This window comes from Pyrgilauda ruficollis, unplaced genomic scaffold, assembly GCF_017590135.1.
Source record: "Pyrgilauda ruficollis isolate IOZ18807 unplaced genomic scaffold, ASM1759013v1 scaffold276, whole genome shotgun sequence".
NCBI lineage: Eukaryota > Metazoa > Chordata > Aves > Passeriformes > Passeridae > Pyrgilauda > Pyrgilauda ruficollis.
In genome coordinates this window covers 158492-182547 of record NW_024524111.1, presented here as the reverse complement: position 1 = coordinate 182547, position 24056 = coordinate 158492, and the positions used below count along the sequence as shown (strand labels likewise).

At 59.7% G+C, this 24056-nt stretch overlaps 3 protein-coding genes across 42 annotated transcripts in view; 2 read left to right on the top strand and 1 right to left on the bottom strand.

The window, feature by feature from the left end:
* COL18A1 (collagen type XVIII alpha 1 chain) overlaps positions 1-10123 on the top strand; it is a 35558-nt gene extending 25435 nt beyond the window's left edge. For both annotated transcript variants that reach the window (XM_041471723.1, XM_041471722.1), the window contains 40 exons: positions 9-89; positions 182-241; positions 423-561; positions 663-766; positions 854-880; positions 977-1147; positions 1235-1261; positions 1352-1414; positions 1494-1580; positions 1686-1739; positions 1819-1959; positions 2080-2142; positions 2324-2368; positions 3293-3433; positions 3520-3582; positions 3695-3721; positions 3815-3859; positions 3980-4042; positions 4394-4429; positions 4500-4589; positions 4728-4757; positions 4867-4893; positions 5035-5097; positions 5241-5315; positions 5407-5442; positions 5561-5614; positions 5827-5892; positions 6072-6143; positions 6338-6371; positions 6502-6564; positions 6654-6697; positions 6792-6914; positions 7011-7155; positions 7288-7361; positions 7441-7569; positions 7751-7786; positions 8087-8347; positions 8431-8628; positions 8910-9025; positions 9108-10123. In XM_041471723.1, coding sequence (XP_041327657.1) covers positions 9-89; positions 182-241; positions 423-561; positions 663-766; positions 854-880; positions 977-1147; positions 1235-1261; positions 1352-1414; positions 1494-1580; positions 1686-1739; positions 1819-1959; positions 2080-2142; positions 2324-2368; positions 3293-3433; positions 3520-3582; positions 3695-3721; positions 3815-3859; positions 3980-4042; positions 4394-4429; positions 4500-4589; positions 4728-4757; positions 4867-4893; positions 5035-5097; positions 5241-5315; positions 5407-5442; positions 5561-5614; positions 5827-5892; positions 6072-6143; positions 6338-6371; positions 6502-6564; positions 6654-6697; positions 6792-6914; positions 7011-7155; positions 7288-7361; positions 7441-7569; positions 7751-7786; positions 8087-8347; positions 8431-8628; positions 8910-9025; positions 9108-9321 — 3387 coding nt within the window. In that variant the 3' untranslated portion in view covers positions 9322-10123. The remainder of the gene's footprint in view (positions 1-8; positions 90-181; positions 242-422; positions 562-662; positions 767-853; positions 881-976; positions 1148-1234; positions 1262-1351; positions 1415-1493; positions 1581-1685; positions 1740-1818; positions 1960-2079; positions 2143-2323; positions 2369-3292; positions 3434-3519; positions 3583-3694; positions 3722-3814; positions 3860-3979; positions 4043-4393; positions 4430-4499; positions 4590-4727; positions 4758-4866; positions 4894-5034; positions 5098-5240; positions 5316-5406; positions 5443-5560; positions 5615-5826; positions 5893-6071; positions 6144-6337; positions 6372-6501; positions 6565-6653; positions 6698-6791; positions 6915-7010; positions 7156-7287; positions 7362-7440; positions 7570-7750; positions 7787-8086; positions 8348-8430; positions 8629-8909; positions 9026-9107) is intronic.
* Positions 10124-10267: 144 nt separating this feature from the next.
* SLC19A1 (solute carrier family 19 member 1) lies at positions 10268-15948 on the bottom strand. 2 transcript variants are annotated; one of them, XM_041471726.1, is made up of 6 exons: positions 15786-15948; positions 13119-13421; positions 11716-12463; positions 11275-11467; positions 11050-11191; positions 10268-10949 (listed from the first exon to the last, which is right to left on the bottom strand). In XM_041471726.1, the coding sequence occupies exons 2-6, from the start codon at positions 13329-13331 to the stop codon at positions 10761-10763; spliced, it is 1485 nt and encodes a 494-aa protein (XP_041327660.1). In that variant the 5' UTR covers positions 13332-13421; positions 15786-15948; the 3' UTR covers positions 10268-10760. The 2 variants fall into 2 exon arrangements, with proteins under 2 accessions (XP_041327660.1, XP_041327661.1); XM_041471727.1 differs by lacking the exon at positions 15786-15948 and adding an exon at positions 15370-15535.
* Positions 15949-16015: 67 nt separating this feature from the next.
* PCBP3 (poly(rC) binding protein 3) overlaps positions 16016-24056 on the top strand; it is a 55715-nt gene continuing 47674 nt past the window's right edge. For 9 of the 38 annotated variants that reach the window (XM_041471767.1, XM_041471753.1, XM_041471760.1 and 6 more), the window contains exons 1-2: positions 17450-17608; positions 20613-20703. The gene's annotated coding sequence lies outside the window, so the exon portion shown is untranslated. Of the gene's footprint in view, positions 16420-17444; positions 17609-20612; positions 20908-24056 lie in introns of those variants that run through there. The other 29 variants (XM_041471740.1, XM_041471739.1, XM_041471736.1 and 26 more) reach the window with 9 other exon arrangements.

Genomic DNA, 24056 nt, shown 5'->3' with positions numbered 1-24056 from the left:
CCTTGCAGGGGGTGATTGCAGATTTGAAGCTCCGAGGGGACCCTCGGGCAGCCGAGCGCCAGTGCGAGGAAGAGGAGGATGACGCAGAGGTGAGCACTGGCAGTGCAACTGCGGAGAGCTCGGGGGTGCCCCCACTGTGCTCCCAGCTCAGCTCTCACCCCTTCTCCACGGACAAATGCAGGTCTCTGGGGATTTTGGCAGTGGGATGGAAGGTGGACAGCAGCCCTCAGGCAAGGTTGAGGTGAGTTGCTGCCTGCAGGTGTTGCACTTAGGGCAGGACCCCAAAATTCCCATGATGAGGAGGGCTGAGTGCCTTGCATGGCTGAGGTCATGGGATGCTTGATGGTGTCCCAGCACCTGTCCCTTATGGGAAGGCACTGGGAGGTGAACGGTGTCATGGTGTCCCCTTGTTGTTGGCGCAGGGTGTCCCAGGGCTGCTGGATGCTGTCCCCGTGACCTCCCCCCCTGTGGTGGGGGGCAGTGGCCCGAGGAGTGGCGGGGGATCCCCGCAGCAAGCCGAGAGGACCAGAGCGGAGGAGACGCTGCGGGTCTCCATGGGAGGTAATTCCAGCAGCTTTCCCCTTCCCCAGGGTGCACAAGTGGGGATATGGTGATGGTGTGGCCATCCCCAGCCCCGAGTGGGTCCTTTTCCTTTTCCACAGGCGCCGGTCGGAAAGGCGAAAAGGGGGAGAAGGGGGAACGTGGCTTGAAAGGGGACTCAGGGACCAGTGGCATTGTAGGGCCAGGCAGTGTCAAGGGTCAAAAGGTGGGTGAGAGCTAGTCCCTGGGGGCTCGAGGGTGCTAGTGACATGTCTGTGTTTGACACACACTTCTCTCTGTTTCTGATCCTCAGGGGGAGAAAGGAGACCTGGGTGTCAAGGTGAGCATCACTGGGGGAGCTGGCACAGAGCCATGCCCTACCCAGGCTGCCAGCTCAGAGACCTGCCACCCATTCCCATCTCCCTCCCCTCCCCAGGGCAGTGCTGGATTTGGCTATCCTGGCTCTAAGGGCCAAAAAGGAGAACCAGGTGACCCTGGACTGCCCGGGACCCTCTCTCGGCATGCTGATGGCTCGTTGGTGGAGCAGGTCACTGGCCCTCCAGGGACACCAGGGAAGGACGGAGCCCCTGGCAGGGATGGCGAGCCTGTGAGTCAATTCCCTCCCTACAGGGTGTGCCTCTCCCCCTACCCTACCCACCTGCGCACTGACATGTCCCCTCTCTGCCATCCCTAGGGAGATCCTGGAGAGGACGGCAAGCCCGTAAGTGGGGTGGAAGGGGTGGCAGGGTGATGGGGGACGGCCACCCCCTTGCCTTGCCACCTGCTGACCCCCCACTGCTCCCCTTTGCAGGGTGAAATGGGGCCCCCAGGGTTCCCTGGGATGCCGGGGGAGCCGGGCCTGAAGGGGGAGAAGGTGAGTGCCAGTGTTGCCCCCCTTCCTCTCATCCCCAGCTCAGCTGCACCTGCAAACCACACTCTCTCCTCTGTGCCAGGGTGACCCAGGTGTGGGGCCGAGGGGACCCCCTGGACCACCTGGCCCTCCGGGACCACCGGGACCCTCCTCCAAGAACGACAAGCTGGTGGGTGCCACCTGGGACACAGGGATTTGAGGGATGGGGGGTCCATCAAGCCATAGAGGTGTGGAGTGCTGCCACCCTGACATCCCCCTTGTGCTTCGCCCCCAGACCTTCATCGACATGGAGGGCTCTGGCTTCGCTGGTGACCTGGAGAGCCTGCGGGTGAGTGGGGCTGAGTGCTTGTCTTGCCAGCTGGGAGTAGGGGGACACCCTCAGCCATGGTCCCCCACATCTCTTCTAGGGTCCACAAGGGCCACCTGGTCCCCCAGGGCCACCTGGCGTGCCCGGTTTGCCAGGGGAGCCAGGACGGTTTGGGATGAACCGCACAGACCTGCCGGGACCACCTGGGCTCCCGGGCAGGGACGGGATCCCCGGGCCAATGGTAGGTCTGTGGGGTGGCCAGGGAGACCCATTCCAGGGCCACTCTGTGGCGGTGAGGGGCTCGGTGCCCACCAGCCCTATGGGGTTTTCCTGTGCTGGAACCAACTCTGGGATCTTACAGGGTCCTCAGGGTCCTCCAGGAAGAGATGGGGAGGCTGGGCAGCCGGGGCCCAAAGGAGAGCAGGTGAGTAGCAGGTTGGCCCTGTCCCATGTGCCCCAGGAGCTTGTCACAGCTGTCTCACAGAGCAGCTGGCAACCCTGGCACATCTCTGGGAGGCCTCAGTTCCTGGGCTGGGGTGCACTGTTCTGCTCCTGCCTGGAGCTGGGCAGCTTCTTCACACCCTCTTCTCCCTGCTCCTTCCCAGGGCGATATGGGTGACCTTGGCCTCCCTGGCCTACCAGGACCCAAGGTACTGTGCCTGGGGTGGGGTTTTTTGGGTTCTCCATTGCAGACTGGAGGCAGGGATGTTACCTAGGGGAGCCATCTTGCCCAGGAATGGGGAGGGGGGTGCTGCTATTTGTGTTCCTCCCAGATCAGGGCCACATCTCAAAGGTGCATGGAACTGCTGACCCCACAAAGGATGCTCACTGGGCTCCTGCCACCCTGCCTTGGCTTTGCTCCAGACACTGCCACTTCAGGAAGTGGGCAGGAAAACCAAGGGAGGGGTGTTTCAAGACACAGAGGAGACTTTGCTTGGGGGGGGGGCCACACCCCCCTGGAAAACACCCCATCTTCTGTGCATCACTCTCTCCTGCCTGCTTACTCCAGCTTCTTTCCACCCTGCATCCCCAAAGGTGGAAGTAAAGGCTTGCTGAGAGCCCCTTACCGTTGTGATGCTGCCCCTTGTGATGACCATCCATTGCAGCCTGAGCTGGGGGCAAAAATCTCAAAAATTAGGGTTTCTTAACCTAATTCTAACTTTCTGCACTTCTGCAGCACCCAGAGGGCAGATGGGGTGGCAGCAGGTGTAAGGTCCAAGCCTGTTGCTTCCAGACCCATTGCAATCCCAGGAATGCCTGTGAGCATTCCTTTATGGCACTGAGCTCTGCTGCAGCACTGGAGCCAGCCCCACGTGCAAGATATTCCCATTTTATGATTTTATTCGAGCCTCTGGTGGCCACTGTGGACATTACATGGGGAGCTGGTGGGATGAAGGGTGCCCAAGCTGGGCAATGCCCCCTCCCACAAAGCTGCTAGACAAGGGAACATCAGGGAGATCATCTATATCCTGTCCCAGAGGGGATTTGTGAGGGGATGCTCTGCCTCCTGCTTGCAGGCTCCAGGCAGTGACCACTGCCACCTTCCATCTGTCCCCTGCTTGTCTCCTTTGCAGGGCAACAAAGGAGAAATGGGACCAGCAGGACCCCCAGGAGAAATGGGCTTAGCTGGCCTTCCCGGGCCCATCGGACCCCGAGGGCAGCCAGGGCCCCCCGGCCCCCCGGGACCACCGGGGCTGGGCTACGAGGCTGGATTTGTGAGTGGTCACTGCAATGATGGGATAGGATGGGATGAGCTGGAGCCGGGGACAGACACATCTCAGCCCCTTCTCCCTGCATTTAGGATGACATGGAGGGCTCGGGGCTGTCATTTACCCCTGGACCACCAGGGCCTGAAGGACCACAGGTAAGGCCGTTCCTGCCCTCTCCCTCCTCTCCACCCTGGGCTCCCTGGGGTGTTCCCGGCCATCGTGTCCCTGGCCATCACCCAGTGCTCATGGTCCCCTTGTTGCTTGCAGGGTGTGCCGGGACTGCCGGGGGTGAAGGTGAGGAACCCTTCCAACATGCTCCTGGCTCCATCCGTGTAGGATGCCTGCAGGCAGCCTGTAGGGATGCCTCTGACACCTCTTTCCTTGCAGGGAGAGGTCGGCAGCCCCGGAGAGCCTGGCTTGCCGGGACCAAAGGTAGGAGCACTGGGAGATTGGGATGGCTTTGTGCCAGCACCTGGGCATGCAGGGCAGTGGGCAGGACCCTGTGCTCCAGGACCTGGGACTGCATCCTGCCCTTTCCCACTCCCATTGCAGGGAGATGCTGGCATTCCTGGCATGGATGGCCGCCCTGGCCTGGAGGGCTTCCCTGGACCACAGGTAGGAGCCTCAGCCTCCCAGCTCCAGACGAGCCCCCCCACTCCACGCAGGGCATCCTTGATTGCAGCACCTCCATCCCCAGCAGCCAAATTTCCCCCTCCCTGCTGTGGGACCCAGCTCATCGCATGTCAGGGGTGCCAACACCCCCCAGGATCCTGTGCCCCTCATCTTGTTGCCCCACTGGCCACCACCTCCACCCAAAAGCATTGCAGCTTGGCTCATTGCCTGGAGCTGGAGGCAAAGGTGGTGTTGCCTGAAGGATTTTTTGAGCCAGAGGTGGGAGGGGGTCTGCACTGGTGAGCCAGAGTCCCTCTCCATTTGATGCTCACTCCCTCCTGCTCTTCTTTCCAGGGACCCAAAGGTGACAAAGGCAGCACCGGTGAGAAGGTAGGTGCCACCAGGCTGGGGAGGGGGACCAGCCACTGGTGGCCCTGGGCTGATGGCTTGTGTTTTCCAGGGAGAGCGAGGCCAAGATGGAGTGGGGCTACCTGGCCCCCCTGGCCCACCTGGTCCCCCTGGACAGGTTATCAGTGTCTCCAGTGAAGATGTAAGTGGTGGCACCTGGCTTCAGCACAGGGCAGGGGAAGGGGTATTCCAGCAGCCATCACGAGGGAGACCTCACCAGCAGCTCTGACCCTCAGAGTCAAGATCAGGGGGAAAAACCTCATTTTGTCTCTTTTTGCAGAAGTCCTTGATGGCTTTTCCTGGTCCAGAGGTAGGTGCCCTCCTGCCACCTGCGCCCACCCCTCAGTAGTGCCAGGAGGGCACCCTGTTTTTGGAAAGAGGGGGTTTGCTCTTAGGAGCATCTCTGCTTCTCTCTGCAGGGCAGACCAGGCCGCGCTGGCTTCCCGGTGAGTTGGTGACACATCTGGGGACCATGGGGTGGCCCTGGTCCTGCTGTGCTTTGCTGCAGAGTGGTGGTGATGGGGGGAGAGTTTGGGGCCTGCCTTTGGTGGGTTGCAAATGACATGGACTCTGTGTCCTTTCTGCAGGGTTCAGTGGGACCAAAAGGAGACCAGGGGTCAACTGGTCCCCAGGGTGCCCCAGGGTTGAAGGTAATTGCTCCAGGCCACCTGCACCCCATGGAGTGGTCACATTCCTGGTCCCCCATTCTACCTGGCCACCAGGTGACACCAGCTCTGTCATGGAAGGGAACCTGGTCCCACCGTGTCCCCTCCCACCTCCTCTTCTCTTGCAGGGGGAGAAGGGGGAGCCCGGCGTCATCATCAGCCCCGATGGGACTGTGGTCACTGCCAAGGTGAAAGGAGAAAAGGTGGGTTCCTGGCAGGAATAGGGGGCATCCCCATGGGACAGGTGCCAGGTGGTCCCAGTGGTGATGCCCTTTTCCTCTCCATTGTTTGCAGGGGGAGCCAGGGCTGCAGGGCCCCATGGGACCATCGGTAAGTCACCATCACCATCCTCCTCCTTCTGTCCCGCAGGGAGGGATGGGAATGATCCTAGGCAGAAGGGGTGCCCCCATACTGAGCATTCCTCACCCTCGTCTTCTCTCCCTTCCAGGGTCCTCCAGGACGAGCAGGGATGAAGGGAGAGATCGGCTTTCCAGGCAGACCCGTAAGACCTGCTCCCGGTTTGTTTGTGTCCATCGCCTCCACCGCGTCCCCCTCCCTGTTTGCACGTCCTGCACCCACTGAGTCCCGCACCCTGCCGTGTCCCCGAGGGATGGGGCGATGCTGGCGTGTCGGAGGTGACTCTGGAGCACCAGATGTGACACCAGGGGCTGGCAGGGGGATGGGGATGAGACTCACTGTGCTGCCCATCCGCAGGGACGTCCTGGCATGAACGGGCTGAAGGGCGAGAAGGGTGATCCTGCAGACGCGCTGGGCTTGCGGGTGAGCACTGCTGTGACCCCCCAGCTGCTGGCCCTGCAGGGCGGGGCACACACTCCGAGGGTCTCCCCAAGGACCCCATTCCCTTAGGCAAAGGGCGTGTCTCCTTCTCTCAGGGGCTGGTTGTCCCCCTCCGTGGTGGGGACTGTCCACTTTTTGACAAATCTTCTTGCCCCTCACAGGGTCCCCCAGGCCCCCCAGGACCCCCTGGGCCCCCTGGGCCACCTGGCAGCATAGTCTACAACAATGGTAATGTGAGTATCACCACAGTCACTGTGTTGGACATGCTGGTGACTGGGCCCCCAGTGTCCCCTGCCTGCCCAGAGGGCACTGAGAATGCTCTGGTGACATCCTGGCTGGGGCTGGCATGTGGGACTGTCACCAGAATTGGGGGGGGGTCCCCAAGGATGCTGCTGTCTCTGCAGCCACTTCCTTTGCATCTCCACAGACCTTCAGTGACTCCAGCCACCCGGGGTTCCCTGGTAAGTGTGTGTCCCTCTCCCAGCCCCCTCTGGGCATTTTGGGGAACCTCAGCAAAGCAGGGCTGGGGGGAAACCCCCTTTCTCCCTCAGAGCTGCAGCTCTGAGATGGCATCTCTGCTGCTCCCCACAGGTTTCCACCAGTTCTCAGGACAAAAGGGAGAGAAAGGTGACACTGGACCCCCAGGACCCCCAGGTAGGTGACTGGTCTCTGCTTGCAGAGGCAGGCAGGGGGTGGCTCGTGCCCATCCTGGCTCCTTTTCCCTCCTCTCGCTCTCTCTACAGGCCAGTTCCCCTATGATGTGAGTCACTTTGGTACCAGCCTGCGGGTAAGCGCTCTGCACACTGGCAGCTGGAACCCAGTGTCACTTGGGGTACCCAGTGCATCCCAAGTGCTCACCCTAAGGCTGTGCCATCCCACAGGGTGACAAGGGGGATGCAGGTCCCAAGGGTGAGAAGGGCGAGCCAGGCAGCACCCCACTCTACAGTCCCGGAGTCTCTGGACTTCCAGGGCCTCCAGGGCCCCAGGGATACCCCGGGCTGCCAGTGAGTATCTCACAGGGTGGGAAGTGGAGGGGGGCGCAGTGGGGGGTGGCATCCCTGGGGGCTTTGCTCCAGCACATGTTCTCTCACACTGCCTAGGGTCCCAAGGGGGACAGTATTGTTGGGCCACCGGGGCCTCCAGGACCTCAGGGTCCCCCTGGTATCGGATACGAGGGGCGGCAGGGCCCCCCTGGCCCTCCTGGTCCGCCTGGGCCACCCTCCTTCCCAGGTCCCCACAGACAAGGTGAGTACCTGCTCTACTGCATTCTGCCCTGCCACCCCCAGCATTCCTGCTTGTATCCCATGCATCCCTCCTTGCAGCTCTGCATTCCTCCCTGTGCTGCACTCTCTCCATCTCACCCTCTTTCCCCCACAGCTGTCAGCATCCCTGGACCCCCAGGACCACCAGGACCCCCTGGACCACCAGGCACCAATGGGATGTCCTTGGGGGTAAGTCAGGACTCTGGGCAGGGGTTGCCCATGGTGCAGGCAGCCGATCCCTGAGCCGTGCCCCGGCCTGTGCCCACAGCTCCAGGCCATGCCCACGTACCAGGCGATGCTGAGTGCTGCACACGAGCTGCCCGAGGGCAGCCTCGTCTTCCTGACGGACCGGCAGGAACTCTACGTCCGCCTGCGTGGGGGCCTCCGCAGGGTGCTGGTGAGTGGGGGGGACAGAGGGGCACCCCGGCCAGGGCTGCACTGCCCGGCTTGAGGGGAGTGCAGACAGCACTGCCCCAGGGGCTTGGTGGTGACTCTTGGTGATGCTTGGGGTCCCCCCACCCGTGCGCGAGGAAGAGGAGAGGGGGGCAGCTGGGATCTGATGTGCCATGCCCTTGCAGCTGGAGGAGCACAACCTGATCCCCAGTTCGGCTCTGGTGAGTCCTCTGTTTCCCGTGCACATCCTCATCCCTATCCTCCTTCCCAATCCCATCCCTATCCTCCATCCTCATCTATCCTCATCCCATCCACAACCATCTCTATCCATCAACAATCAACTTCATCCCCTTCTCCATTCATCCCCAACCATATCAATCCCCATCTCCAACCATCTCCATTCCCATCCCTCATCTCCATCCAACCCCAACCATCTCCATGCCTATCTTCATCCAACCATCTCCATCCCCATCCCCACCTGGGGCACCACACCCCGCCTCATACTGTGTCCCCCTCCCCAGGACAACGAGGTGTATGACAAGCCACCCACTCTCCACTACGCTGGCCCCCAGCCCCGCGGGCCCCTGCACCCACTCCGCAACCACGTCCCCTCAGCCACTGCCCGTCCCTGGCGTGGGGATGAGGTGGTGGCCAACCAGCACCGCCTGCCCGAGCAGCCCCTGCTCCACCACCAGCACGAGCTCATCAATGGGTACTACATCCACCGCCGGCCAGATCCTGCCCCTGTGGCCGCCCATGTGCACCAGGACTTCCAGCCTGCTGTGAGTGCCACGTGCCAGCTGAGGGGAGCCGATGGTGGTGGCCAAAGCCGGGTCCCTCAAGCCCCATTGTCCCCTCTTGGCAGCTGCACCTGGTGGCCCTGAACACCCCGCTGAGCGGTGGCATGCGCGGCATCCGGGGCGCCGATTTCCAGTGCTTCCAGCAAGCCCGTCAGGTTGGGCTGGCTGGCACCTTCCGCGCCTTCCTGTCCTCGCGCCTGCAGGATCTCTACAGCATCGTGCGCAGGGCTGACCGTGCCACCGTCCCCATTGTCAACCTCCGGGTATGCATGTCCCCATCCCCTTCTCAACACTCTCTGAGCTCTGATGGATCACAGAATAGGATCACAGAGTCATTACGGTTGGAAAAGATCTCTTTAAGATCAGCAAGTTCAACTATTAAGCCAGCACCACCAAGGTCTGAGATGCAGAGGATAGCAAAGCCCTCATCCATCATGAAGCATCCCCTTCCCAGAGGCTGCTGGGGCTTGGAGCTTCTGGGCTGCTCTTGGGGTGCAGGCAGGGCTAAACCCCCACCTCCTCCATTTTCCCACCTTTCCTACAGGATGAAGTGCTCTTCAATAACTGGGAAGCCCTTTTCACGGGCAGCGGGGCCCCGCTGAGAACCGGCGCCCGCATCCTCTCCTTTGATGGCCGGGATGTCCTGCGGGATGCGGGATGGTGAGTGCAGGACTGAGTGATGGGGAAATGGGGTTTGGAGCATGGCAGGGCAGCAGCAGCCCCCCACCTTTCACCCTTCCAGGCCACAGAAGAGTGTCTGGCATGGCTCGGATGCCAAGGGTCGGCGCCTGCCCGAGAGCTACTGTGAGACATGGCGGACAGAGGAGCGTGCAGTCACCGGCCAGGCTTCCTCCTTGGCCTCTGGAAAACTGCTGGAGCAGGCAGCCAGCAGCTGCCAGCACGCCTTTGTCGTCCTCTGCATTGAGAACAGCTTCATGACTGCCACCAAAAAGTGATACCTGCCCTGGCACCCCCGAGTACCCCCATGTCCCTGGGGAGGGTTGGGCAAGCCTGCACCCCACCGCCCCTGGGCCCCTCAGCCCCCTCCACACGCCCATTCTCGCCCCGCAGGGTTTCTTTCTCCTGCAGACCTGAAGCCAAAGAGTATTGCCATGGCCCCTGCCCTGGGTTGGCAGGGGCTCAGGTCCCACCCGGGGCAGGGCAGCCATGGGCTGGTGGCCTTCCTCTTCCTCCTCTTCTAACTCCTAATATTTAACCACTTCAGCTTGTTCCCCTCCCTGCTCGGATGCTCTTCTTGGGATGACTGGGTGGGAGGATGCTCGGCAGGGAGATTTCAGTGCTGCCATGAGGGCTGTTGCCCGCAAAAGCCTGTGGGGCCTCTCTCACCAGCCCCCTGGCCCTGCCCTGTCCTCACCAGGAGCTTGGGGTTGGACCCAAATCCCTGCTGCTGAGGCCACAGGGTCTTCTCCAGCCAAGACACCAGCATCCCACCCAAGGGACTCTCCTGTGGTGATGCTGGGGCTCTCCCAGATGGTCTCCGTCCTGCCCAGGTAAGGACCATCCCATCACCATTCTCACCTCCACCTCCCAGCCAGCAGAGCTCTGGTGGGAGTCTGGTCTCCCCCATCCCATCCATGCACCCTGGGGACCCCCGGCTGTGGCCCCACAGCCCAGGTACAGCTACAGCCAGCCCAGCACAGGTACTGGGGTGACAGGGTGGCCCCAAGACGTGGCCAGCTGTGCCCTGGCACGTGTTTCTCTGTGTGCGTGTGTGTTGAGCATGTGTGGTACTGAGGGCAGGCACTGCCATGCCCCCCTCCCCATGTCACCTTTGCTGGGCTTGGATGGCAAAGGCACAGCAAAGCTGGCTGGAATTGGTGGGGGCAAATTCAAGGTGCTAAAAAATTACCAAAAAAAAAAAAAAAAGGAAAGAAAAAAGAGAAATTTGTAAGTAGCTTTTTTTGTTATTGTATGGAAATTATTACCATAAAAGCTGTGCGAGTCACACGGTCTCTATTTCTTACAGTCTACTGTATTTTGTGTAATTAATGCAATTTAAAGCGTGTGGATCTTTATATTATTTTTTTGTCATCAATTGTGTCCTATAAACCATTTTCTAAAGGCACTGAATAAAGAAACATCCTCCTGTAGCCTGGCTCCATGCCATGATGGGGATGCAGCGGGATGGGTCCCCATCCATACCCCTGTGTGACACACGGCAGTGGCAGCATGGGAATCCTGCCCCAACTCTGTGTGTAGGGACAGGGAAGGGGCACAGCCCTGTCCTCACAGAGCAGAAAACATGTCCCAACGGTTACATCCATGCAGAATAGCACCCAGAACCAGGAGTGGGACAGGACACCAAGCACACGGTGGCGAAGACAATGCTCACTTCGGGAGCCAAGAGCCGGCCACAGTGTCGCGGTGCCAGTGCTCAGGCTTGCACGGTGCTCGCCTCCGGGCTTTTCTCCTGTGCTGGAATTTCCACTGGGAGCTGGCATGGCTCCTTGGCCAGGGCCAGCTCCACCGGCTGCCTGCGGTGGCTGTGCTGTACACCCACTCTGATGGCCGCCAGCAGGTAGACCATGGCCAGCAGGGTGAAGTAGCCAAAATATACATAAAACTGCAAAAGAGGAGAGAGGGGAGAACAGCATTTTTGAGCCCTCCCTTCATCCCACACCATTCAGGGACCACCTCCATCCTAGGTGTGACCCCAGCCCTACCTGGGGATGCACGGATAAACCCAAGCCCCTCTTGTCAGCCACGATGATGGTGATGATGGTCTTCAGCACTGTGGCAAAGAAGGTGTTGACCCCGAAGACCAGAGCACAGAGCTCTTTGGAGAGAGAGGTAGCAATCTGGAAACTGGGAAAAATGGGAGCACTGGTGAACCCCTGGCATCAACCTGGCTGCCGGGGTAGGAGTGGGTCCCCGGGAGCACCACGCACATGGCAATGGGCACCAGGAACTGGTGGGAGCCACGGAAGAGGATGTAGGCAGCATAGCACAGCCAGATGTTGGTGGTGTAGTTCATAAGCAGGAGTAATCCTGCCTGGAATGCCGTAACCACTCCAATCACCAGCTCTGACCACAGCGTCCAGCGGATCTTGACGTAGCCAGCAGCAAAGGAGGCGACAGCTCCTGGGGAGGGATGAAGGATGCTGTGAGCACCTCAAGGATCCCCTGCCCTACCGAGGCTGGGACCCAGCCCGGTGACCATCACGTCATCCCCAATGCCAGACCACCAAAAATACCGTAAGGACCACCATTCCCAAGGGGTGCAGCAGGACAGCAGTGACCCCCTGCCTCTGGTGTCCCCAGCCATTCCCAGGAGGCAGCAGGATGTGTGTCCCCCCACACCCCCAGTGTCCCCATCCCAGGCGACTTACCTAGCAGCGTGGAGGCAGCATCCACGCCTCCATTGTACACCCGGCGGTTGTCCGTGGTGGGAGAGATCTCGTTCCAGAGGATGTGAGCGTAGTACAGCATCAGGTAGTACCCAGCTGAGTTAAAGACCCACCACAGGGACCAGAGACGGAGCTGGGGCTGTCTGGCCAGCGCTCCCAGCTCCCGCAGCATACGGCACAGCACCATGTCCCGCCAGCCCCGTGCCTGCCCCCTGCTGTCCCCCCCGGCCATCCTGTCCAGCTCAGTGGGCACAGCAGCGTCACCGGCCTCCCCGGGCCGGTTGAAGAAGAGGCTGCGCCGCGGCCGCTCGAGAAAGACGGTGAGGATGAGGCCAAAGCTGACGAAGCCCAAGGAGACGTAGTTGAGGGTGAGGAAGGAGACACCACCCAAGGTGACGCAGAGCTGGCCCAACACGGAGCTGGTGAAAACCCCCAGGAGCACAGCGGAGCGGGAATAACTGGCCATCCGCTGGTAGCGGGACGGGGCGACCAGGGAGAAGATGTAGGAAGAGTAGGCAATGCGGGCAGCCATGGTGATGCCGTAGAAGAACTCCATCAGCTGCATGGCCAGGACAGAAGTGCCCAGCACCAGCAGCAGCCAGATGGAGATGTGGCTCAGGCTCTGCAGCACCAGCACAGGCTTGTAGCGCAGGTAGTCTGTCAGCAGGAAGATGGGCACCAGCACGGCCATGTAGGAGTAGGACAGCACCGGCGTGATCACATTGGTCACCTGCCGTGAGGGCAAGGAGGGGCTGAGCGCTAGGCACATCCCTGGGGATGCCCCCCAACCTGCAGATGGTATGGGCACTGGCTGCTGACCCCCATGGCAGCACTTCCTCAGGGAGGAATGTGACCAGCAGCATGCTCGGCTGGGGGTCTGGCTGAGCCTCGGCCCCTTCCTGTGCCAGGAATGCAGCGTTCCCACAGGCGCAGCAGCCAGCTGGGATCGATGATATTGTGGCCCCTCCCTGTCTAACCCCATCGTTGCCAGCGGCCTGGCAGTGCACTCTGCCATCATGGAAAAGTCTTCCCAGTGGGATGGGGCATGACTTCTCCCAACCCAGCACCCTCCCACAGGCAGATAAGGCGGGCAGGGGTCACACACTGCCAAAATTAGTTGGCAGCCTGGGCATGAGGTTTTATGCAAGTTGAGCCTGGGACTCAGGGGACAGGGTGACCTCACAGACAAGTGAGACAAGGCCCCACAATACACCACCTCCCCTGCCCGGAAAGCACCACCGCGAGTCACCACATGCTGCCATGCCCAGGACACGACACCCCTGTGCACCCCAGAAGCACTGAGGGACGCTCTGGACAGCCCCAGGATGGTGACCATGGCCATGAATGGGGACACCAGGGTGGGGGACCCGATGCCCACAGCTCACCTCTGCCTTTGTGAAGTTCTTGTCTGCCCCCAGGAGATAGGGGGTGATGAAGCTCTCCCCGGGCCGGATCTGTGTCATGAAGCCATAGAAGCAGAGGTAGCAGACTTGCACCTTCCAGCGCTGGTCTGGTACCATCTCCGGTGCCGGCTTTTTGGCGCCATCATTCTTGGGGACGGCTCTGCAGCAGGACAGCGGCATTATCCTGGGAGCCATTAGCTATACTAATAGGCTCTGCTGGACCACACAGCCCCTCTCTGTCCACAGGCGCTCTCGGACGCATGGAAAACCAGGACGCTGCGGTTTCTGCGGAAAAAGCAGCATTTGGCACAGGCTCAAAATTCCTCCAGAATCGCAAGGCAAATAAATACCACTACCTTCTCCCCAGGAGATGTTCTGGGAAGAAGAAAAACAGCTATGCATCTTGCTGTGCAGAAGCAGGGGGGGATCATTTCGGGCGGCATTCATACATCACGTGCATCCGGAGCCTGGATGCATGGAGCATCTGGATCCACAGTGTGGCATCCTCAGCTCCCATCACCTCCTTTTCCTCCCCTTTAAGACGCGGTGGGGTTTTGCTGCTTCCTGGAGCAACACTTCCCTTTGAGCTGCAGAGGCAGAGGGATGCAGACGCCCTGCACTGGGGGTGCTCCAGAGGGGATGGCACAGGAATGTGCTGGCTGTGGAAATGAGTTAATGTGTACACCAGGCATGGGGCCACCCGTGTTATTCAGTAGCGGGGTGGCTGGCAGGACTTCAGCTGAGCCACAGGCAAGCAGCTGCCCCTTGGTTCTTCCCAAAAACTCTGGGCTCTGGGACACAATGCCCAGCCTGGGGAGAATGCAAAATGCTACGAGATTCATGGTCCAGAGGGGGATTAAAAGCTCAGATCCTGAGGTTTGGCTGCAGGAAATCTGGCAGCGCCAGGAGACCTAATTAGTGGTCATGGGATGAGAGCAGGGACAGGAGAAGGCCTGGACTGGTGTCCTCCCAGCACTTCCCACTCCCACAAGAAGTCACCAAGGTGACTTTTCATGCCACATGATTCCTTGTATGCCAATATACGCCACGGGAGCAAGGTTTAGAAACCTGATTACCCTGATAACCACAGAACAAGTAAACACAGTCATTAAAAAGTAAGTTCATGGTCCCAGTCTGTGTCCCACTGGATCCTGCATAGTGAAATTAGGGGATAATTTTCCCCCCCCCCCCCCCACCCCCGCAAGATGACACAGGATAAACAGGCACATGAGCCAGCACCGATGGTGGCTGAGGAAAGCTGGTGGTGACCTAAATCTACAGTAAGCCAAGTGTCCATTTGTCCCAGTGAGGACCCACCGCTCCAGAATTCCCATGGGATTTCAGCACTGGTGCCTGAGTGTCACCAAAACACTCATGTGCCAGAGCTCACTGCTGGACAAACAGTCCCTACCTCCTAAACAAATCCCTGAGGATCAAAACAGGTGCTCACTCACTCGCTGCCCAGAGAGCCTGTCCAGCACTGACGGGAGCACCGGCCCCTGCTGTGGCAGGAAGAGTAAGGGGCAAGGAGCAAGGGCTAGCCCCCGCCAAACACCCACCCCAGCACCGTGCCAGGGCCACTGCCAGCTGCGAGCGCCTGGACTCTGCTCCATCGCTTTCTTGTCCCCAGGCTGGGCTATGGATGTCACCTGCAGCAGCTGCTTGCCGCCACGTGCACCCCAACCCCTACGGAATGTTTGCCACCGTCTGCTCCCCATTCCTGCCCTGTCCATCCAGGAGGGATACACACATGCATCGCCGGCCCACAGAAAACCTCCCACACTAAATCCAGGACGCAGCTCCATGAAGCTGCTCCATTCCCAGGAGCACTGGCTCCTAACTCCTAGCATGTGTGTCCCCACACACTAAGGGACTCCAGACCAGAACCCATCCGGCCGCACCCAATCCCCCTTCTCCAGAACATCCATGGAGCTCCTCTGCTCGAGGTGAGTGGGCACAAGTCCCAGGGAATGCTCCATCCTTCGTTCCTGGTGCAAGCCAGGGAGTGAAGGGAAGAGGAAGAAGGAGAAGAGAGAGGGAGGGAGAGGGAGCAGAGCCGGTCCGTTATCACCGTGTGAACCTGTTTATCACCGAGTTATCTGGGTGTGACCTTGACACGGATCACTGTCACGCCACGCACCGCTGTCAGCCCGGGGTCACAGGTGACAGGGCGGCTGAGCTCAGGCTCAGCTCCCCGCAGAGCCACGGCCACCATGGTGCAGAGGGGACAGACCTGGGGGTCGTCGGCGTGATGCCCTCCGCCCAGCCGCGTGTCGGTGACATACAGGCGACACTGCCAAGGCACCACGTGCGGAGCTGCCACGCCGAATGGGGAGCGCGAATCCTTGGGCTATCTTCGGTAAAACAAGGGCTGGGAAGCTCCTGAAAGTGCACCCTCCGCCACCGCAGGGGCACCTCTCTGCCTCCCACCGCCCAGCACCAAGGGATGGGCGCTGCGGGGTGGCGAGGGGTGCACTTGGCAGAGGAGGGTTTTGGGGGTACGCGGCACCTGCTCACCCTGAAACAGAGGCGGGGGTAAACAACACAGCACCGGCACACAGCCTCAGCACCCGGGGGAAACAACACTGTCGGCATCCCAAGGACCCCCACCGGGCACGTCACCGGCCCGGCGACTCCCGCACCCCGTACCTGGTGGGCGGCGGGCATGGGCACTGCGGGCCGGGGCAAGGCGGGGATCCGGGGCTCCCCGCTGCCACCCGAGCCCGATCGGCGGCGAGCCCGGGACAGCGGCAGCGGCAGCAGGACGAGGAGGAGCAGGAGGAGGAGGAGGGTGTGGGAGTACTTCGGGAAATGTAGTCTCGCTCCGCGTAACGGGGGGAGGACTACAAACCCCAGAGTGCAGTGGGAGGGAGGAAGGGGAGGAGGAGGAAAAGGAAGAGCCCGGCCACGCCGGGACAGAGCTGCGCCGGCACCTGTGTCACATGTAGGGACAAATCCCCTTCCGAAAGCATCGGCAGGGCGTGAAGGACTCCCTTTTCCATTGCCCTCAGCCGGGGTCAGCTCCTTTCGCGTCTGCCGTGGCCTCTGGGCTGCGGGCCCTGCGGGACCCTGCCGCCCCTTCCTCCGCTGATTTATGGTACCCATGGCTGCTTGGATTTATTTCTGCACTCCGTTTGTTTCTTGGGGGTGGATTTGTTCCAGTCTGCGCTGCGCCGTATCCCAGAGGGTCCCGAGGAGTTCCCCGCTGTGCTCCAAGCAGAGCTCCCGAAACTTCTCATCCCCTCGCCCAGCCTGGCAGCAACCCCCGAGAGTTGCTTATGGGGTGAGTCCGGCCTTCAGGACCTGGTAGGGCTGAAGCACGGCCGTGCACTTCTCCCGGAGGGAAGAGGATCTCTAGAGGAGGTGGAGCCCCCCGAGAATCGGGCCTCGGAGCTGGTGCCCCATCTCCCGAGAGATGACGCATCTTCCGAGCGAATCTTGCGAGGGCATCTTCTCTCCCCGCCTTTCCTCCCGCTTTCCCAGCGCTCACCCTGCCAGAAGCAAATGCAAGCTGACAGGGCTCGGCTATTCCGCTGAAATATTTATATCTTCCCGCCTGGAAGTGCGGCAGCAGGATCCCAGACGTCTGGGGACTGTCACACACACACACACCCCCGTCCCACCCAAGCCAGCCTGTAAGGTCCAGGCAGCCCTGGATATTCCAACTCAGAGGCTTCCAGCCCTACAGGCAGACGTGTCCGCCAGCTCCCTGTCTCCACCCTGTCCCTCCTGCGGGCAGGTGGGACCTGTCTGTCCATCCCTGACGGCAGGGTTAGGTGCCTCCCTTAAACGCAGCCGGGTCCGGGTGCAGGAGCTCCGCAGGCTGTGGGTCCTGGGCGGTGCTGAGCACCCGGGCAATGCCAGCATCCTGCGGCAGAGTCACGCTGGGGCAGAGTCACCGTGGGCGGTGTCACCTGGGACTGCCCCCAGCCACCACAGGGCAGCGGCAGGGACTGGCTAGGTCAGAGCTGGTTTAGGGACAGGAGCAGGGGCTGCAGAAGAGCGAGGACAGTGAAAGGCGGGGGAAGGAGTAGGGACTGAGTAGGGGGAAAAGCAGGGGCTGGGACAGGAGGAGCCAGTTTAGGGGCAGGGGCTGTATTAGGGAGAGGGCAATGACGGGGCGGGGGCAGGAGTAGAGACTGAGTAGGGGGAAGAGCAGGAGTTTCGGCAGGGAGCAGATACAGGGGCTGAACTAGGGAGAGGGCGGTGGAGGGGCTGGGGCAGGAGCAGGGGTTAGAGGAGGAGTTGGGGCGGGGGAGGAGCAGGTTTAGAGACAGGAACGGGGCAGGGACTGGGTCTGGGACGGGAAGGGACGGGGCAGGGGCAGGAAGTCGGGGGGCTGGGCAGAGCCGGGCGGGTGGCGGGCAGGGCTGGGCGCTCCCGCTCCGCTCTGGCTGCCGCCGCCCCTGAGTCAGCCCTGCCGCTCCCCCGCCCTGCCCCAGCCGAGCCTCGGTCCGTCCGTCCGGACACAGGTAGGACTTTGCCTTCTCTGAGGGCTGTGTTCTGGGCGTGGGGGGCCCAGGACCTGGAGCGGGGAAGGAGGGTCCCCGTGCGGGGACGCCGATGGGTGTGCTGGCGGCAGCACCGGGGCTAGGCGGCTCCCGGTGCACTCTCACTCCGGGGGGCGGAGGGCGTGCACCCACCGACCCTGTCCCCGTGTCCCCCCCGTCCGCAGGAGGTGCCCCCGTGTGCTCCCACCTTCCCGGCTGGGCGGCTCTGCCAGGCTGCTGGGAGTTTTCGGTCCCTGGCTCCCAACCTTGGGAGGCTCCCGGGCTCTGCTGAAACAATCCCAAACTGCTGTCTCCGCTTGGGGATAAGTGGGGGTCCCCAAGGGGAACGGCTTTCCGACCCCGCCCTGACTTGCTAGTGCAGCGAGAAGAGTGCATAGGGTTGGGTGACGGCGGAGATGCTGCGTGACTTCGGCTGGGAATATCCCGAGGTCCCACGGTGTGTTTCTGAGCCCTGGCTGCTGGTTTTTGGGTGCCAGCACCCATGACATTTCACAAGTGTCAGGCTGGTGGTCACTTATGAACCCGTGCTCCAGGTGTGGTGGTCACCAAGTGGTGCAAATGCAGCCTCAGCATCAGTACTGGGGGGAGAAAAGGGGTCCCAGGCCTCAAAACTTCCCCTGTAGCTGGGTAGATATCTCCTGGGAACCCATTTCTCCAGGCAGGACTTTACTGTTCTTCCTCCGAAGTCAGAATCATCATAGAATCACAGAATTATTTGGGTTGGAAAGGACCTTAGAGACCATCTAATTTTAACCCCCTGCCACAGGCAGGGCTGTCACCCACTTGGTCACTGAGCTGAGTCCTCAGCATGTGCCTTGAGGGACCTCGGGGGAGCAGTGGGAGCTCTGTGCTGGGTTACTCCCCACTGGAGCCACCACCTCTCATCACATGGAGCGGGCTCAGGAGGAGTCAGTTTATTCAGCTCTGGCTCCTGGGGCAGTGTTTATTGCCCATCTCCTTTCAGCAGATCCTCCTGGTGTCTGGGTGAGACCCATTCTGGGGAGGGGTCCGTGCAGCAGCCTGGCCAGTGCAGCATCCTCCGGCACGCGCTGCACTGCAGAGATCCCTACCCCATGCTGCATGGCTCCCTGGGAGTCACTGCAGGGATTCCCCCCAGTCCTGCAGGCAGTCAGGGCAGATCGTGCAGCTCGGGGCCGTGGTGCCCCTGGTGCTGGGGGTGTGGGGGAATGCCCACTGCTGTGGCACAGATCGGGTTTTCCAGGCTTTCCAGGCCTGGGCAGTTCATGCTGCCCATCCTTGGGAGAGCCGAGAGCGTCAGTGCATCGTGAGGGATGCAGTACAAGGGAGCGGGTGGTCCTGGTGGGAGACACAGGACACTGCGCCCAGGGTCTGGGGTGGGCTGGCAGGGGCACAGGGATCCCCCAGGGTTGAGGGGATGGTCAGCAGCCCCCGCTGCAGACTGTAAGGAAGCAAACAGGATGAAGAACCCTGGGGAAGGTGAAGAAGCCACTCAAAATCTCTGTGACCTAATCCATGCTTTCAAGGAGCATTTGCGTAGCGGCCTGTGGGAGAATTTGAGAGGGAAATCCCTGTCTGAACTGGCTTTAAATGCCCTGGGCAGTAAAGGAATACCAAAATAAAAGATACCAAAACACTGCCAGACTGCTGGGGTGGGTTGAGCTATGCTCGGGTCCATGGGGCTGTGGCAGGAGACTCCAGCCCAGGTTAGTGGGTACCAATGTAACCCCCAGCACATTTCCCTTCTCTTTCTGATGGCCCCAGGAGAGGCTGGGCATGTTTTGGGGCCCTGTACAGCAAGGCTGCAGTGCAGCAGCCACTCCTGGTGGACCCTTCATTCCCAGCCCTGGGGAAGGAGCATCATCCTCCATCTTCTTGCCCTGTCCCAGCTCAGTGATGCTCGTGCCCACTGCCATGGCCATGATTTGAAGCTCCCACCTTTCCACACTGCAGGAATAGGTCCATTGTCATCAGGCTGGCAGGAAAGCTGGGTGCTGGCATCTCTCTGCCTGCCTGCAGGCAGGAAAACCTCCTTTTAACACAGTAATTCCCACTTGTCCCCAAGGGGCTCTTTTCTGTCAAGGAGGGAATATGGGATTCTCCAGGAGGCTAGTTCCCCCTATTCTGGGGAAGGCTCATCAAGTCTTGGCAAGCAATGAGGATCCCATCAGAGCTATGGATATTTGGTGGGTTCCTAAATGAAACAAGGACTTGGGAGTGCAGGAGTCAAGAGCCTTCCCTCCAAAGCAGTGGAAATAAAGAGCTTTAGATTTTCCACCTTATTTTTTTGAGTTCTGTTTTCGCTTTGGTGGACCCCAAGCATTGTCCTGTTTGCTGGGCAGGCTTTGTGGTGGGACATGTGGAAGAGAAAAGACATTTCCCCATTTGGGGGGCTGGGCCTGTGTTTCCAACCCCATTTGGTCGTGGCAGCAACCCATCATAGGGGTCTCATGGCATGTCCCCCTTCCTGCCCTTGCCAAGGCAGTGTTGGCACCTGGTGCACACAGTGGGAAAACTCAGCACTGAGCAGAGGAGGAGAAAGGATCCGCATGGCAGGGCAGCCAGCCAGCTTCTGCCAGGAAAGGGTTAATCCTGGAGCTCCAGCTCTGGTATCCTATTGCTGGCTACTTTGGGTAAAAGCTTTTTTGGCTGTGTTTCAAGGGCATCAGGCTGGAGGATGACTCATGCATCCCTGCCACCGAGGAGCAAACCCTCTTGTCCCTACTTTCCCAGCACAAGGTGATGATTTCCTGAAAATCCAAGTGCCCCAGAGGCCTCTGATCATGCCTTATAGGACTCTGCTCAGCTGGGCTGGGAAAAGCTGCATCTAGGACTTGCTTGTCCTGAGAGAATTGTGGTGGTGACATCTTTGGCATGGGTTCAAACGCTTGTGTGGGTGTCGTCAGGATGGGGACCTGCTGTGGGGGGCACATTGTTTGGAGGATGCTTTTGCTCCGTAACTGACTCTCATCCCTTTTTTCCGCAGGGAAGGAGCCACCCATCCTGCTGCAGCACCACCCTTCCAACACTGCCAGATGTGCCTCCAGGTTGTGCTGCGCCTACAACCCACTCCGGAGGTGAGGAGGCTGGAACAGCCCCACCCCAGGCCTGGTGCTGTCCAGGGGACCCTTGGGGCGATGGTGGCATGTTCCCCCTGGCACAGGTCACGCAGGCTGGTGGCCATTCCAGGCTGGACACTGCTCTGGGCACGGGGTCACAACCATGGATATGGGGACGTCACCACTGTGGGCACCACCATGCAGTGGTCTCCTTTTATCCAGGTGATGATCTGTGGTGAGGTCCCTGCTACCTTTCAGTGTGCTCTGAAAAGGACAAAAATGAGGCCTTTTGGCAATGGCGGTGGCTGAGGGCATCCAGGGAACATCTCATTGTGTGCAGGCAGAAAATAAATGGAGGGCTTGGAAAAAGTTTTGAGGTTTCAGGGTGGAGTAATTTCGTACCAGGCAGCCTAATCCATCTCTGGAGTGACTCTGCTTGGGGTGGGAGCTGGGCCAGAGACCTCCAGAGATGCTCACTCACTCTGTGCCTCTAAACTTTCCTTAAAATATAGAAACAATTCCCTATTTAAAGGCTTTTATTAGACTGATACCATGAAGGCAGGGCATGACAACGTGAGCCCAGGGTATCTGGGAAATGAAGCCCTTCCCTGGGACATTGTGGCTCCATGGGACAGGCAGGCCTGTCCATGGTGGTTTCCTCTGTGACTCAGTTTCCCTACCTGGAAAACAGGTTTTTCTGGGGTTCCCTCAAGGAAATGCTGGGATTTTCCACAAATCTCCTGTCCAGGACATGGGGATGGGTTAATGGGGGACTTGAAATTGCCTGTTTTGACTGCATAGCTTGAGTGACCGTGATCCCCAGGGACACACCAATGGCACACCGTCTGTCCCAGGCCATTCCTTTGGATGTACAGTGGCAACCAGAGAGGTGGCACTGATGCTGTGACACACTTGTGGGTGTCACACCTCATCAGGGCTTCCCCAGGTTCTGCTGGCCATTCATGATCCTCCATCAGAGGTGCAGGGTGCAATCCAGATCCCGATGCCACACATCCCAGCCTGTGCCTTTTCCATCCTCTCCCTGGGCTGCAGCCTCCTCCTTCCAAGCGTTTCTGAGAGCTCTTGTGCCTGTCCTCATCAGCTCTCCCGCCTTGTCCTGAGTAGGGCTGGCAATATCTGGCAAGTCATTTGTCCCTTGTGAGCACACAGAAGTTTTCCAGCCCTTAGGGAAGGGAAGAGGGGGCACAAGAAAGAAAAGAGGAGAGGATACAAAAACATAACCCAGAAGAATGAAGAGTGGCATGAAATTTGCTGACCTTCTCACTTTCCATGGCCTCTGGAGCAGAAGGAAAATGAGCTGGAGAGCGTTGGTGCTGGTGGATGGCCCTGGGAGCAGGACCAGGCTGTATGTCCTTGGGCTGACTTGTGGTTTGGGGTCTTTGGGGCAGAAACACCTTTCTGAAAGGCATGGGGGGAGCATGGCTGGGGGTGATGTCCATGCTGGGATCTGCTGTGGGGCTTTGACATCAGCATGTTGTCATTCCCAGTCCTTCTGGGGATATCTGTGTTTTGGAGAGAGCGTTTGGCTCTTCAGATCCCATACTGTGAACCTGGATTAATCCTCTCCAGTGGACTTAATCCTCCTCCAACAGTGAGGAAGGACCAGGGATTCCACTGTGGGTAATCCACCTCATCCCAGTGGCTGCTCCTCCAGCTTTCCACACCCACCAAGGACCTCTCAGTCTGAAAGAAGCCTCAGCCCGTCATGTCTGGAGAGCATTTTGGAAGTTTTAAGAGCTCACCAGATGTGGTTTTCCACACAGAGACACCAGCTGCTGTGCCTCTCTGCACGGGGCAGGTAAGGCTTAGCTTGCTGTCACCTGAATGTCTTCTGTCCCCAGTTTAGGTCTCCACCAGGTACCCAAACTCCTGGTGCCTCTTCTGCCCTCGGGAGTGCTGTGATCCCTCTGGGTATGGTGGGTGCTGCTGGGTTTGCCAGAGGAAGGAGGAAAAGGTGGAACGTTGAGCTTCCCCCTCTTGCCAACCAGTTTGTCCTCTAGGAGATTAGTTCCTTCCCTGGCTTACAGGGGGATTTGTGGCTGCTCCATCTGCTCAAGCCCAGCAGGTCAGCGGGTGCCAGGGAGGAGCAGCCTGAACCCAGCTGCTGTTTGCACTCCCAGGCATCCCAGGGAAAGGGTTGCACCCTTCTTTTGGGCATTTCTGGCTATATTTGTTGGAAAGGAGCAAAAATCCCTGGAGCCAGGAAGGTGAAAGTCATGCTTGTAATGGGGTTTAGACCTGAGACTGTTTGCTGCTGGAGGTGGTGAAAACCATGTGAAGTAATGTCAGTGTTTTTAAGCTGCTTTTTAGGCCGGTGAAAAGCCTTGAGGATGCTCCAAGATCTCCCTTTTCAGCCAGGATACTTGCAGGGAGGTGTTTTCTCTGTAAATCCACTTGGCCTTTAGGAAAGCAGGCAGGCAGGTGGGGAGAAGAGCATTTCACTGTGGGATCTGGGGGGGAATGGGGCTGTTTGCTGGCTCTTTAAAAAAAAAAAAAAAAGTTTTAAAAACTTAGACCCAGGTTTTCCTGAGGAGAGAGCTGGGAGGCAATAGGAGTGATACAGGGCTCTCCCTTTTCCTGCTCCATCACTCCTGTCTTGTCACCAGTGGAAGGTGGTGGGTTGGGAAGAGGCTGAAGGTGAGTTAGGGAAGGGATTGTGACGGGTGGGGTTAGGGAAGGCTGGATTTATAGGGACTGACAGAACTAGGTTTGTGGAAGCGTGGGGGGGCTGCTGGGTGATGTCGGGGGCTGAGGCATTGCTGAGTGCCATCCTGCTCCTGGGATGTGGAGACCACAGGACACAAGGAGCCTTTGCCTGTGCCCAGATCCCAGCCTAGAGCAGGTCTGGTGTGCTGCTAGACCCAGGAATGTTCTCCCTGCCATGCTGCTGCCTTTTCCTGGGGTATGGGGCCGCATGGGACCCTGCCAGACCTCCCCCCCCAGCTCCCACAAAGCACCAGTTTCTCTTTTAAGGTGGCAAAAAAACACAAGCAGGGGAGATTTGGGCAGTGTGGATGAGCTGCTGAGATGTCAACCCCGTGGCCATCCAGCTCACCCACCCCTGCGGAGCCGGGGGTGACCGCTGTTCTCCTTCCCCTGCTGTGTGGTCAGGAACACCGATGGAGGCTGCCAGGTGTCAGCTTGGAAATCTTTTAACTTTTCCTCATCTCCACAAATGGACAGTGTCTCCGCTCATTAGGTACCCAGCCAGGGGGCTAATGTCAGCTCTGCTCATGGCATTTCTCAGCTCATCTCTGCCCAGGCTCCTGACGGCTCTGCAGCGCTCAGGTTCCATCACGTCACGGGGCTCTGCCCGTGGGGCTGCCCCTCTGCCAGCTGAGTGGCACCTC

Coding starts and splice junctions, on each gene's coding strand:
- SLC19A1 (XM_041471726.1), bottom strand. CDS start 13,331: ATGGCTCCCAGGATAATGCCGCTGTCCTGCTGCAGAGCCGTCCCCAAG. Junction 12,464..13,118: donor AGAACTTCACAAAGGCAGAG/GTGAGCTGTGGG, acceptor CCCTCACGGCAG/GTGACCAATGTGATCACGCC. Junction 11,192..11,274: donor TTCCTGGTGCCCATTGCCAT/GTGCGTGGTGCT, acceptor CATTTTTCCCAG/TTTCCAGATTGCTACCTCTC.